Source organism: Ursus americanus, chromosome 8 (assembly GCF_024610735.1).
Source record: "Ursus americanus isolate L20-20 chromosome 8, mUrsAme1.1.p, whole genome shotgun sequence".
Lineage (NCBI taxonomy): Eukaryota > Metazoa > Chordata > Mammalia > Carnivora > Ursidae > Ursus > Ursus americanus.
In genome coordinates, this window is record NC_142134.1 from 27440616 (window position 1) to 27453314 (window position 12699).

At 34.1% G+C, this 12699-nt stretch overlaps 1 protein-coding gene across 5 annotated transcripts in view; it reads left to right on the forward strand.

The window, feature by feature from the left end:
- ANKRD17 (ankyrin repeat domain 17) overlaps positions 1–12699 on the forward strand; it is a 156762-nt gene that overhangs the window by 91700 nt on the left and 52363 nt on the right. For 3 of the 5 annotated variants that reach the window (XM_045789416.2, XM_045789427.2, XM_045789436.2), the window contains exons 8-15: positions 879–1116; positions 2446–2637; positions 3017–3126; positions 4979–5066; positions 6575–6702; positions 6957–7100; positions 7510–7612; positions 9089–9844. In XM_045789416.2, the coding sequence (XP_045645372.1) occupies positions 879–1116; positions 2446–2637; positions 3017–3126; positions 4979–5066; positions 6575–6702; positions 6957–7100; positions 7510–7612; positions 9089–9844 (1759 nt within the window). The remainder of the gene's footprint in view (positions 1–878; positions 1117–2445; positions 2638–3016; positions 3127–4978; positions 5067–6574; positions 6703–6956; positions 7101–7509; positions 7613–9088; positions 9845–12699) is intronic. The other 2 variants (XM_045789446.2, XM_045789452.2) reach the window with 1 other exon arrangement.

Genomic DNA, 12699 nt, shown 5'->3' on the forward strand with positions numbered 1-12699 from the left:
GGCCAGACATTTCGAAGTTTGCTAAGAGATTGGGATTTTAAGCTGGACTTTAAAGGAAATGTAGGAGTTAACGATGGAGGGAGAAAATTGTGAGCCAAAGGAACACAAAGTAACCATTGTAGTGGGGCATTAAAGTTGTGCAATATGGCAAATAGAGGTAAAAACGGGTGTGACGTGTTCAAAAGAAGATGAAATGTCTGTGAGGTAATATGTAGAAGGAAAAATTACATCAAAGGCAAAAAAGAAAAGAGAGCCTTGGAGTTGCCTATAGTTAGGAAAGACCAGCAAAGGAGGCAGAAGATGGTAAGAGAGAATTCCTTTTTCTTTTAATTTTCCCTGGCATTTGAATGTTGAACAACAAAAGGAAGTACCACGTACAAATTGTGTTCCCTTTCCCCTAACACATCATCTACAATTCTCTGCCTTCTCCAAAAAGTATTGCATTTTTCTTTTTCTACCTAATCAAAAGTTTGCTTCCCCTTAAGGTGTCTACAAAAATCCTACTTTCCCTTTCTAAGTGTTATCCGTGTAGCATTTAAGTATATACCGTGTGGTGCTGGTGTTGTTCCGTAGTAGTCTTTTGTTGCATGTACTTAATGTCTTTTTTTTCCCCAAAGGTTAGTTAGCGTCTTGATTGAAGGAAAGTATTATTTTTCTACAAGTTTCATAGTCTCAATCTCTGTTTCATAGTCTGTGCCACAGAAATATAGATGGTCTTACTTAATACTTGCTTTCTCGACTGGTAAATGTAGATTTCCTAATTCTTATTTGAATGGAGATCAGTAAACCTTCATTGTTTGGTAATTGAGAAGTATTCATATTTTTAATGATTTTTTTTAATGGTGCTGATTTAATTTTTTTAATTACATTGTAATTAGGATGGCCATGTTGAAGTAGCTAGGTTACTTCTTGACAGTGGTGCCCAAGTGAACATGCCTGCTGATTCATTTGAGTCACCATTGACTTTGGCTGCGTGTGGTGGGCATGTGGAACTTGCGGCTTTACTCATTGAAAGAGGAGCTAGCCTGGAAGAGGTCAATGATGAAGGTTATACACCGCTGATGGAAGCAGCTCGTGAAGGACATGAAGAAATGGTGGCGTTACTTCTAGGCCAAGGTAAACATACCAGTGAAAACACTAAAGCACAAATATTTAAAATGTAAGATTATGGTATTATAAAATTGGGTTTCTGTGTTTCATCTTTCTAGTAGATTTGTAACGAGATGTTATCACAAAAATGAATGAAAAGGTATTTGCTTTGAAAATAGCTTCCAAACTGTGCTAAACAAAATCAGATACACTTCTTTAACATAGAGCATCTTTATTCTTTAATATCAGGCATTGTATGCTTTGTGAGTGAAAACAGAACTGGGGATGAGGTAGGGTTGTAGATTATGTAGCGGCATATGAGAGATTCAACATTTGTCAAAGTAATATATTGAGAGAATTCCTTGGAGCTGAACACCTATTAATAAATACTTAATATATCTAGTGTTTCATGAAACACAGTGTGGGAATCCTACCAGAAGGATTAAGTTGATGAGAATGCAAGAATGCATTCATAAGAAGCTGTCAAGGAGTCAGCACACAGTGGACTTTATGTTTGGGAAAAGTGACACAATTATTTTACATTATTAATATACCTTTAGTTTAGAAGTAATCTCCTATCTACTTATTTGTAGCCAAGTTTTGTATCTCTTTTAATAATAAAGTTTTTGTGTGGACAAATTTAAGAGGAGTGGCACATTTTTAAAAAAACATATTGGCTAGAACTTTAAAAGCAGAGGTGTGGTAGCACACTTCTACATTTGAATCACAGCTCCAACGCTTGCCAATTTTGTAACTTTAGGCAAGTTCCTAATCTTCTGTGTCTGAATTTTGTCATCTGTAGGGTTGTTGTGAACGTTTATATAATATATAAAGCTTTTTGAATGCTGTTTGTCCTATAGTGCCTATTAAGTGTTAGCTCTGTTGATGGTGGTAGTAGTGATAATGATAATATTGTTGTGGCCTTGGGCAAGTTAACCTCAATTTCCTTAGCTGTAAAATGGAGCTAGTAAGAACATGTAAAATGCTTTTGAATATTACCTGGCAAATAGTAATAGTGTATTAAATGTTAGCTATCATCATCATCATTAATTTTGAATCTTTATAACAAGGGAATGTAGTTTGTTTTTCTAAGTCCTTTTATCACCTGGTTTGTGCCTTCTGGCTGAATAAATCTTACTGCAGCTGTGTCCATCAAATATGGACCCGCGGCTGTATTTTTAATAATTTTCTTTATTCGTAATCGCCTCTCAGAGTAGGGGAGAAGCACTTTATTATTTAGTAAAATAATACAAATGTTCATTTTTGAAGTATAGTTATTAGGAAACAACATGTTTTGTTGCTTACCTCTGGAATAAGTTAATGACTTTCTTAAAATAATTAGAATTTTTATTCTAGGAGCAAATATCAATGCACAGACAGAAGAAACTCAAGAAACTGCCTTGACTCTGGCTTGCTGTGGAGGTTTTCTGGAAGTGGCAGACTTTCTAATAAAGGCCGGAGCGGATATTGAACTAGGGTGTTCTACCCCTTTAATGGAAGCTGCTCAAGAAGGTCATTTGGAGTTAGTTAAATACTTACTAGCTGCAGGTAGGCATTTTTGCATTTGGGAGGAGTTTTTACATGATTTATTCAAGTAAAAATGTTACAGTGCAAGTAATTTTTTTCTTATGCACTGAATGTGTATTTACAAATGTGGTAAAAATGTGGTAAACTGTTGTGTGTATGCTGCATAAATAATTTACATTATTACATTTGAAGTATTTATAGCTTTAATTTCAAGCAGTGATCTATTTCTGTTTTTATTTTCTTGCTTTTAAAGACGCTGATAATCTCTATTTCTAGAAATGGATAGGGCTATTTTATCTAATTTGAGGAGGTATGGCTTATGTAGAAGAAATTTCTGTTTCCATTATTTATGTCTTATGATTCTTTTATTAAGTCTCTGTGTTGTTTAATACTACCACAGGAGCTAATGTTCATGCAACAACAGCAACAGGGGATACAGCACTAACATACGCCTGTGAAAATGGTCATACTGATGTAGCAGATGTCCTACTTCAGGCAGGAGCAGATCTGGTAAACTGTGTCACTTTTTAAATCCTAATCCTTAAAACTAAGACAAGAAATTAATTTAAAGTTCTATGGAGACTACAGAAAAAAGTATTTCTTCTAATTTTGTGTTGGCCTTTTTGCCATTTTTTTCCTCTCATTTGATCATATTTTCTTTCCACACTGTTTGGTGTCCGTTATTATTCTTCTTTTTAGCAAGGTTAGCCTGTCTATTACCCTTGTTCTCCATAATAAAAGGGGGAAATTTTATATTAATATGTTAGTACAAAATAATTTTTTCTTAGGTGTACTTGGCTGTTTTTAGAAAATAAGTATTTAATAAATAGTCTTTTCCCTCAAATAACTTAAAATTTAGTAAAAAGGATGAAATACTGAAGTCATTATATGTTAGATTTTGAAGAGATGTCATAGGAAAACAGTAAAGAAATTTAGGAGAGGTCAAGAAGTCATCTGAGATACTGTATTTTGGGTTGGGTAAGGTTTTAAAAGGTAGATATGGCAATGTTGTGACAAAAGAGATACTCCAGTTGGAAGAAATAGTGTGAGTACAGCCTGAGAGGTAGGGAAGCAAAAGCAAACGTGTGTGGGGAAAACACTTGTCCAGTTTAGCGTGTGAGGGAGTAGAAGTGAGACATGAGAAGGTAGTTAAAACTTAAGTAACCATATGTTCATGGGGCTGAGATTAACAAGCAAATGTGTATTCCTGTAGAAGTTCATAGTTTATGACAAAAATTCACACATGCGAGCAGAAACAGACTCCTCCATTGACTAGTTTTGTAAACTTTATTTCACTTGTCTTTCCTCATTTATGGAAGGAAAGGATGAAATTGGAAATTGGATTACTATTGTGGTGTCTTTCAATTCTGCATGTGTTAGTACAGCTCTTGAAGTGGTTATGACACATGTTATATTCTTATTAGTTGTGTGCATATTTCTTCCATATTAGATTTTGAACTTATTCAGCTTAAGAACTATATTTCCACTACATCAAAAGCTAATGATGTACTCTATGGTGACTAACATATCATAATTAAAAAAAAAAAAAAAGAACCTGTATTTCCAGTGTTTACCACAGTAGCTATGAAACATATAACAACGTAACCTTGCTTATTAGTTTATTGCAATTCAAACAACTTAATGTGTGGCTTAAGAGAAAAATCAAGTTATTCATCAGATGTGAATGTTAAAATATATATATTTAATGCTTTATAAACTGTATTTTTTTCTTCAAACCTATATTCTAAGATCTGAAAATTTCTCCGATAGTGTTCCCAATTACTCAGCAATCACAAGAATGCAATAGATTCTCCATCATTTTGAGACCCAGAAGTCTCTAGTAATACCTTATAATTGGTGGTTTTCCAGATACAAGATCACTAGCTTTGATGTTTTCATATAAGGTAACATGGAGTTAATGGGAAGTCTATAAAGAAAGGGAATGATGTACTGCAGAAATTCATAGGGGTAGGATACAAACTAACAAAAGGAAAATCACTTGGAGTGGATAAGGATAATGCTAATAATGCTGATTAGAGAGGGCTGTACTAGAGTGCCATTCACTGTTGAAGCTACACAGTCCTTTTGGTAGAGAGAGAAGGAAAAATTACCCAGATGGATTTAGATGAGGGCGTCACAATCACATGAATATAACTTCAGTTCTTAAATTATATCTGTAGAACATGTTTCTAATTTGAGATTTTTAAAATTTAAAGATGTATTCCTTAATTTGTTTCAAAGCATGATATTTAATATATTTAGATTCAGAAATTAGTCCAATTCTTTTCCTTTTGATTTTCATGAAAAAGAGCAACTGTTCACTAGGAATTAAATATCAATTAAGTCTGTGTTTTTTTAATAGGAACATGAATCTGAAGGTGGAAGGACTCCTTTAATGAAAGCTGCAAGAGCTGGTCATGTTTGTACCGTTCAGTTCTTAATTAGTAAAGGTAGGTTTGTGTAAAGCAATAGTTTTTTCCCCAAACATGTGTACTTCCTGCCCTGGGGTATTTAGTGATTGAGAGGTAAAGGATGTTTTTGGGGATATCACTGGTGGAGGGATGCTACTGAGATTTTATGAGTGTGGGTTGTTGATAAACATCCTGCAATGCGTAGAACATTTCTAAACTAGGAGGAATCATCATACTGAATACCACCCTTGTCGAGAAACTCTTTTATAAAGAAAAATTTCTTTATGTAAAACCTTGAGAGTTTAGATAACCTGAAATCTGTTCTGTTTATATAATAATATATCTTGAAATCCGGATTTTTATGTTTATACCACTGAAATACTTAAGGGCAAGTTGCTCTTCTACTTTATATTTCCTTAGGCCTAAATTTCCTTTTTGTAAAATATAGAGAAATATGGTCATAACACAAAAAAATATTCAACATTGAAATGTGACGAAAATGCCAAAATGCATGGAGGATTTTCATCTATGGTCAGTAATGCTACTTTGAATATCAAAAACCATTTTAAATAACGAAAGTAGCATCTTATTATTTCATTTATTTTTAAGTGTTCACTACCTAAGCTCAATGTGAAACAGTTTTCATGTAGATTTCATCATACTCTTAGTACAGAAGATGAAAGATTTTACTTTTGATTCAACATTCATAAAAGAAAGGAAGGCTGTGCAAGCCATGTATAATTAAAAAGGCAATATATACTATTTCCTCCTTAGCATAAATACTAAAGAAATCTCGTTTGTAATTGTTCATAGGAAAAGAAAATAAATCAGAAATAACTTACTGGTGAAATTATTTTAGGCAATTTGAACACTTACTTGTGATGTATGTTTATGCCATAGTATTCTCAAGAATGGAATTATTTACATAATCACTATCCTCTCTCTTCTCCAATCAATTTCGATGAATCTGATTCCATTTTCTTCCTGCTATTTTATTTCCATTTCCCACATTGCCTAACACAATGCTTTAAATCAGAGATGAATTCATATTGAGGGCACAGTATACCCATTTTCATTCTTAGGTATTTCCCCGTGAAAGAAATGATAGTACTACTATTTTCTGTTCCTTGTTAATTTTCTAAGTAGTTAGCCCAGTGTGATTTATTTTTATTGGTTTTTAATCTTTTTTTTTTTTTATGGAAAAACTTAACGTGTAGATAAAATTTTGTGCTTTACTTTTTAGAACAGTGATTACATTAGGAGTAATACATACATTTAGCCTTATCTTCTGTCAGTGCACTGAAATATTTATGGGTGAAATGATGTCATATTTGTCTGGAATTTTTTTTGGAGTAATTCAAGATGGGAGAGGAGAATTGATAAGGGTTTATGTGAAATGAGATTGTGTGTTTATAATCACTGAGGCTGGTAAGAGGCATGTGGATTTTCATTATGCTATTCTCTCTACTCTTTATGATTTTGAAATTTACCATAACTTAAGAAATTACAGTCTACTAACATGATTTTCCATGTCTTGTCTGTTTTAGGAGCTAATGTGAATAGAACCACAGCTAATAATGACCACACTGTACTGTCCCTGGCTTGTGCAGGGGGTCATCTGGCAGTGGTGGAACTACTTTTGGCTCATGGGGCAGATCCTACTCATCGTTTAAAAGTAGGTAACTCAAATGTTTTGGGTAGCATTGTGAATTAATTCTTCCTCTTGAACATTACAAGATATCATCTACCAGTTCCATTTATAATGGCATTTTAAACATATTCATTTTTTTCTGTTTTATTAGAGGAAAGTGCTCTTTCCTAACCAAAGATTTGAATATGTCTGGGGCCTGTTGGCTTTATCTGCTTTAATGATTCTGTAAATTAACTTATTTTTTTACATATCTTTTCTCCTTCCATGTCCACTCTTAGGATGGCTCAACTATGTTGATAGAAGCAGCGAAAGGTGGTCATACAAGTGTTGTTTGCTATCTTTTGGACTATCCTAATAACTTGCTTTCCGCCCCTCCACCAGATGTCACTCAGTTAACCCCCCCTTCCCACGATTTAAATAGGGTAAGATTCAAAACTAAAGCATTTTATATCTTCTTTATCCCTCTTTGGCTCACAGTTTCAGTTTAAACTAGATTTGACTATTTTTTGTTATAATATGTAGTTCTTTTTATAGCTATGTAGTTAAAATGGTTAATGATATAATCTGGTATAACAGATTGTAGATTGATGTGATTTTGCTTTACTTTCTTACTATGGCCAGAATAACCATTGGAATTCAAAGTCCATTAAAAAAATGTTACAGAAAATAATTTGGTGCCAACATATTTTAAGTAAATATGTCAATGTCTGAGATTAATACCATGTTATAAATATTTTGAAGAAGTCTTTGTAGCTTATTCTCAATTTAAAGCCTATTATTTAATGGAGTGTGTAGGAAAAGCAGAAATATAATCAGTTTCCTTTGTCTTAGGCTCCTCGTGTACCAGTTCAAGCACTGCCCATGGTTGTCCCACCTCAGGAGCCTGACAAACCACCTGCCAACGTTGCCACTACTCTTCCCATCAGGAATAAAGGTCAGTTATACTTCTGAAGACTGTCTTTTACATGTTATCTGAGTAAAAATGATAAGATTACCAAAAAAATCCATTTATGATTGTTTTTCCACAAAAAGTGAAATTTTACTAAGTTGACATAAAGATTTTTTTTTTTTTTTTTTTACTGATGAATAAGGCATGTTATTGGGAGAGAAGATAGTTAATAGCACTAATTTATGCCAGAATTATCAGTATTAGCAGGAGAAATTCAGATGCTCATCTTTGATGCAGTTCTGATTATCCACGATTTCCTCTAATAACTGGTCATTTCTATTCATGTTAAAATATTAGGCATGGGTATAGTTGGATGACATTTTTGTAAATTACTTAAATTTCTGTAGTGATATAAGGCTTAACGATTTAGATTAAAATTAAAATATATTTTAGAATAACTGGTTTAATATAGATTTTATATCTGGGCTACCTTTTCTCAACCAATAATTGAAAGTTACTTCAGATATGCTTGTTTGTTTCTCTAGAATTCTGAGGTCCATATTTGACTTGTGGATGTTATACCATGCATGTTCTTAAGTTATGTCCCAAAATATTACAGCTACCAGTTTGAAACAGTTTTTCTTTTTAAAAAGTTTCACCTGAAGAACCAATGCAGTCTTAATATTTTGGTTTTTGGCTACCTATATTATTTTACCAACAAGAATACTTAGTATTTCCACCAGCTCTTTACAGTCACTACTACCAATTTAGAGCCTTGGCACCTTTTTCAGTTGGTGTAGCAAACAACTGATTGCTATACCCATAGCCAGATCTGTTTATTCACCTGGCTGTCAGAAGATACAGTGGATGGCGTAGTCCAGCATCTTTTCTTCCAGGGAAACTGAATCCCAATTCTCTACTGGCCAGGTAGCTGTGTGAATATGTGAATTTATATCTTGCCTTTATCAGTCTTGAAGATGGTAGGCCCCCAACAAAGACAAATTTTAGTTGGATTTAAATTTCCTGGTACATCTCAGTGGTTTGGGTACTCTTTGTGTGTATGTGTGTGTGTTTAAAAGGCATAGACTATCAAATGTGGAAAAACCTTGACTTAGAGGTCTAAGTTTTCCCTACATCTTAATAATCTAGCATTATTTTTCTGTTCTTATGATAAGTTTTTACATCTTTATGACCAGATGAAGTGTCTACACATAGCCTTAGATTTTACTTTAATTGCACCACTTCGATATCACAGACCAGCAGCCCTCTATTGTCTAAGTTTAGCCATGTGATATTTTTAAAATTAATTTCCCAAAGATTACTCTATGCACATAAAATACATACATTCTATATTTATGATAAAGAAGGTGGATTTGTTTTTAAACTCCTTAACAGTGCATTTTCACCTTCTATGGATATGATAACTTGGTGCATAACTGTTGGCACTAAACCTCCCAACAGTAACTCTGTAATGAGGATGCCATTCATGTGCACTTCTGAGGGGGTTTCTTTTTCACACAGCTGCTTCTAAACAAAAGTCCAGCAGCCATTTGCCAGCAAACAGCCAGGATGTACAGGGTTACATCACCAATCAGTCTCCAGAGAGCATTGTAGAAGAGGCTCAGGGAAAGTTAACAGAACTGGAACAGAGGATAAAAGAAGCCATAGAAAAGAATGCACAGCTGCAGTCCTTGGAACTGGCTCACGCTGACCAACTTACCAAGGAGAAGATCGAGGAGCTGAACAAAACAAGGGAGGAACAAATTCAGAAGAAACAAAAGATTTTGGAGGAACTACAGAAAGTAGAACGAGAGTTACAACTGAAAACTCAGCAGCAGCTAAAAAAGCAGTATCTAGAGGTTAAAGCTCAAAGAATTCAACTTCAGCAGCAACAGCAGCAGCAGTCTTGCCAACATCTGGGACTACTAACTCCTGTTGGGGTTGGAGAACAGCTTTCCGAGGGAGACTATGCACGGTTACAGCAAGTGGATCCCGTTTTGCTTAAAGATGAACCCCAGCAGACTGCTGCTCAGATGGGTTTTGCACCAATCCAGCCTCTGGCCATGCCTCAAGCTTTGCCTCTGGCGGCAGGTCCCTTGCCTCCAGGGTCCATCGCAAATCTTACAGAACTGCAAGGAGTGATAGTTGGACAGCCAGTACTGGGCCAAGCACAGTTGGCAGGGCTGGGGCAAGGAATTCTGACAGAAACACAACAAGGGTTAATGGTAGCCAGCCCTGCTCAGACCCTCAATGACACGCTGGATGACATCATGGCAGGTGGGTTTATATTGTTATGAGCAGGTATCAAATATGATATGCTTAAGGCGAGTAAGAGTGTGCCAGAATTTTTTGCCGTTACCCAACATGAGAACTATTTTTGGACTCTTGACCCATGTATATCCTTAGAGATATTAGTTCAATCTCAGAAGTTCTCAGACGGATACAGGTCGAATTAAAGATTAGCTCATGCAATACAAGTGACTGAAACTTTTTGGCTTAGCTGGGTAGGCTGGGAATCTAGGTTTTTTTTTCAGTAGTGGGGTTGATGTTTGAGTTTTTGTTTTTGTTTTTATTTTTTTCTCTTTAAGTTCAGAATACTAAGATTGAATTTTGGCTTTTGTGCTTCTGTATTCACACCAATAAACTGGGAAATTGATAGAAGTTGAAGTGCAAAACTAGTAGGACACATCAGGAAGCTTATTTGTGAACAGAAATACTTTATATCCTAATGGATCAGACTTCAAACCTGATGGATATTTAAAAACAAAACAAAACAAACAAAATTTAAACACCTTTACAACAATAATAAAGTACCAAACCAAATAGGGTTTGATTATATTGTATGTCAGTGGTTTTATCCCCTGTGAATGTTAATGTGTAGTCTCTTTCTAATTGTACTATGAGAAGGTATGGTCCCCTGACAGTATCATAAATGATATATCTTTAAATGTGTAGCCAAAGAAATTTTATTCCATTATAATTAGTTTCATTGGCAAGAGGAAATATTTTAGAAGGTTGTTTTAATGATTCTAATTTTTGGTACTTACGTTTCATGAGTTCTGTAACAAAGTAGCAGAATGAGATTTTATAGGATTATAAACCATAAGAATGCTATACTAAGAAGGATAATTTTCTTTGTTTAAGAAAAAGATAAAAAAGAAAATTTGAAAAGGAAGGAAAAGGGAAAAACAAAGGTAGTAAATTGTTGACATTTGGTAGTTTTTATCTGCCATCTCCCCCTTTTTTTATTCTTTGGTCTGTACTTAAAGATGATTGAGTTTTTCTAATTTTGAAACTGTTGTGGCAGCGTTACATATTATGATGAAATTATATATAATTTGTCTTTCATCTTTTAAAAGAATAAAAGAATAATTGTATAGTGTTGAGATATTTAGCTAACATTCAGAAACTAAGACACCAGCTAATGAGACAGATTTTATACTTAACAAATTGCTCTTAAATTTCCCAGTTCTTTTTTAGTATCACCCCAGCAGTATTATGTGGAATGAAGGTCTCTGCTAATCTTAGAGGGTGTAATAACTACCTACCTTGGAAAAAATGCTATTATTCATTAGTAAGAACTGTAAGGATTCTTATATTGATAAATATAAAACTTTTCTATAGATTTGAGAATTACTGTTAATCACCATTAGCTGGTTAAAATATATTCCCAATTAATTCCCAATTAATTCCCAACATTAGTATATTATGAAAATTGGAGCACAGTAGCCAAAAGTCCCAAATTTGCTATTACTTACATGGCCATTAGTTTAGGTCATAATGGTATTCTTTCTCTTATGTCAGTTGGACTACCAAAAAATGTATAGACTTAAGTGTTATTTATCCAATTAAATGAAGACTGGACATTCCTACCAATGAATACTTAAAATTTTTTTGATATGTATTCGAATTTACATGATGTTCTTGGGCATACTTATCAATGTTGATTTGCCAGTTGTACAGTTTTTATGCTGATCAGAATTACCGGAGATTTGTAAAGTAGTTTTTCTGTTGATTGGTTTACCAGACAAAAACAATTAAATTCTGCCTATGTGTTCCAGGTGTTCTCATATACAAGAATTTCAAAAGCACACAACTTTTTAGGAACTATGACAAATACTTCTCATTATAAAAATACTTTTACCCCTTTATTATGCCCATTTAATGGAGAGAGGAGAGATGACCAGAAGGAAGAACAGGATTAAAAACATCCAGCCACTTACCTGCAGTCCATCCCTGTCATCATGCATGTGTACATGCATAAACACACATATAATCTCATGCACTTACTTCCACCACTTTTTGTGAAAGAATTTCTGTGTTAGTACTTGTTCTTTAGGTCCACTAATGATCATTTCCATTTCTTTCTTTGGGTTTCTTGATATTTTGTAACCTCTTTAGGCTCAGTCTTCCTTCCCACTGCAGCATAACCTGTTCTTTTTTCTTTAGCTCCCATTTATTAGACTGCTCTTGTAAGGTTCAGTCTCTTTCTATAGTACTTGGCTGGCCCAAATCTTCTGTCTCCCTGTTCTCTGTACCTACCATAGCAAAATCAGTTCTGTGTTTAATCAGTCTTAACACCTTGCCTTTGCTGTGCTCTCAAGCTCCTTCTTTCCTTACCTAATGTAAAACTTTTCTAGAGCATCTGGTTCTCCTTCTCTAAAATCTCACCCTAAAATGAAGTACCACATGTAAAGATCTGTATCAGAGTTCCTTCAGATCCCTGCGTATTTACAAGTTGTTACTTTTTCGCTATAGGGAATGGATGAGTAACAGGCAGTTACTTCATTTTAGTAAACCAATTTCATAAGTACTCCAAAGGAAATGAAATGAGGGAACTGGTTTTTCCTATCTCCTTTTAGATGAAATGATAAGAACAAACAATTTGACCAAAATAAGAAAACTCATTTTCGTATGTTCTTTAAAAGAACTTACTCCAATTAAAATGTAAATAACAATATAGTCATTTAACAATAAAGCTTAGACTTTTTGTTTAGTATCATGAAATAAAAATCAGTTCTTTAGACAGATTGGTGTTCATTCTATTTAAGCTAATTTTGGTATTTAGCGTTTTCATTTGTAAAAATCAATCCAATCAGAGGAGATTATGGAATCTATTTTAAGAGCCATAG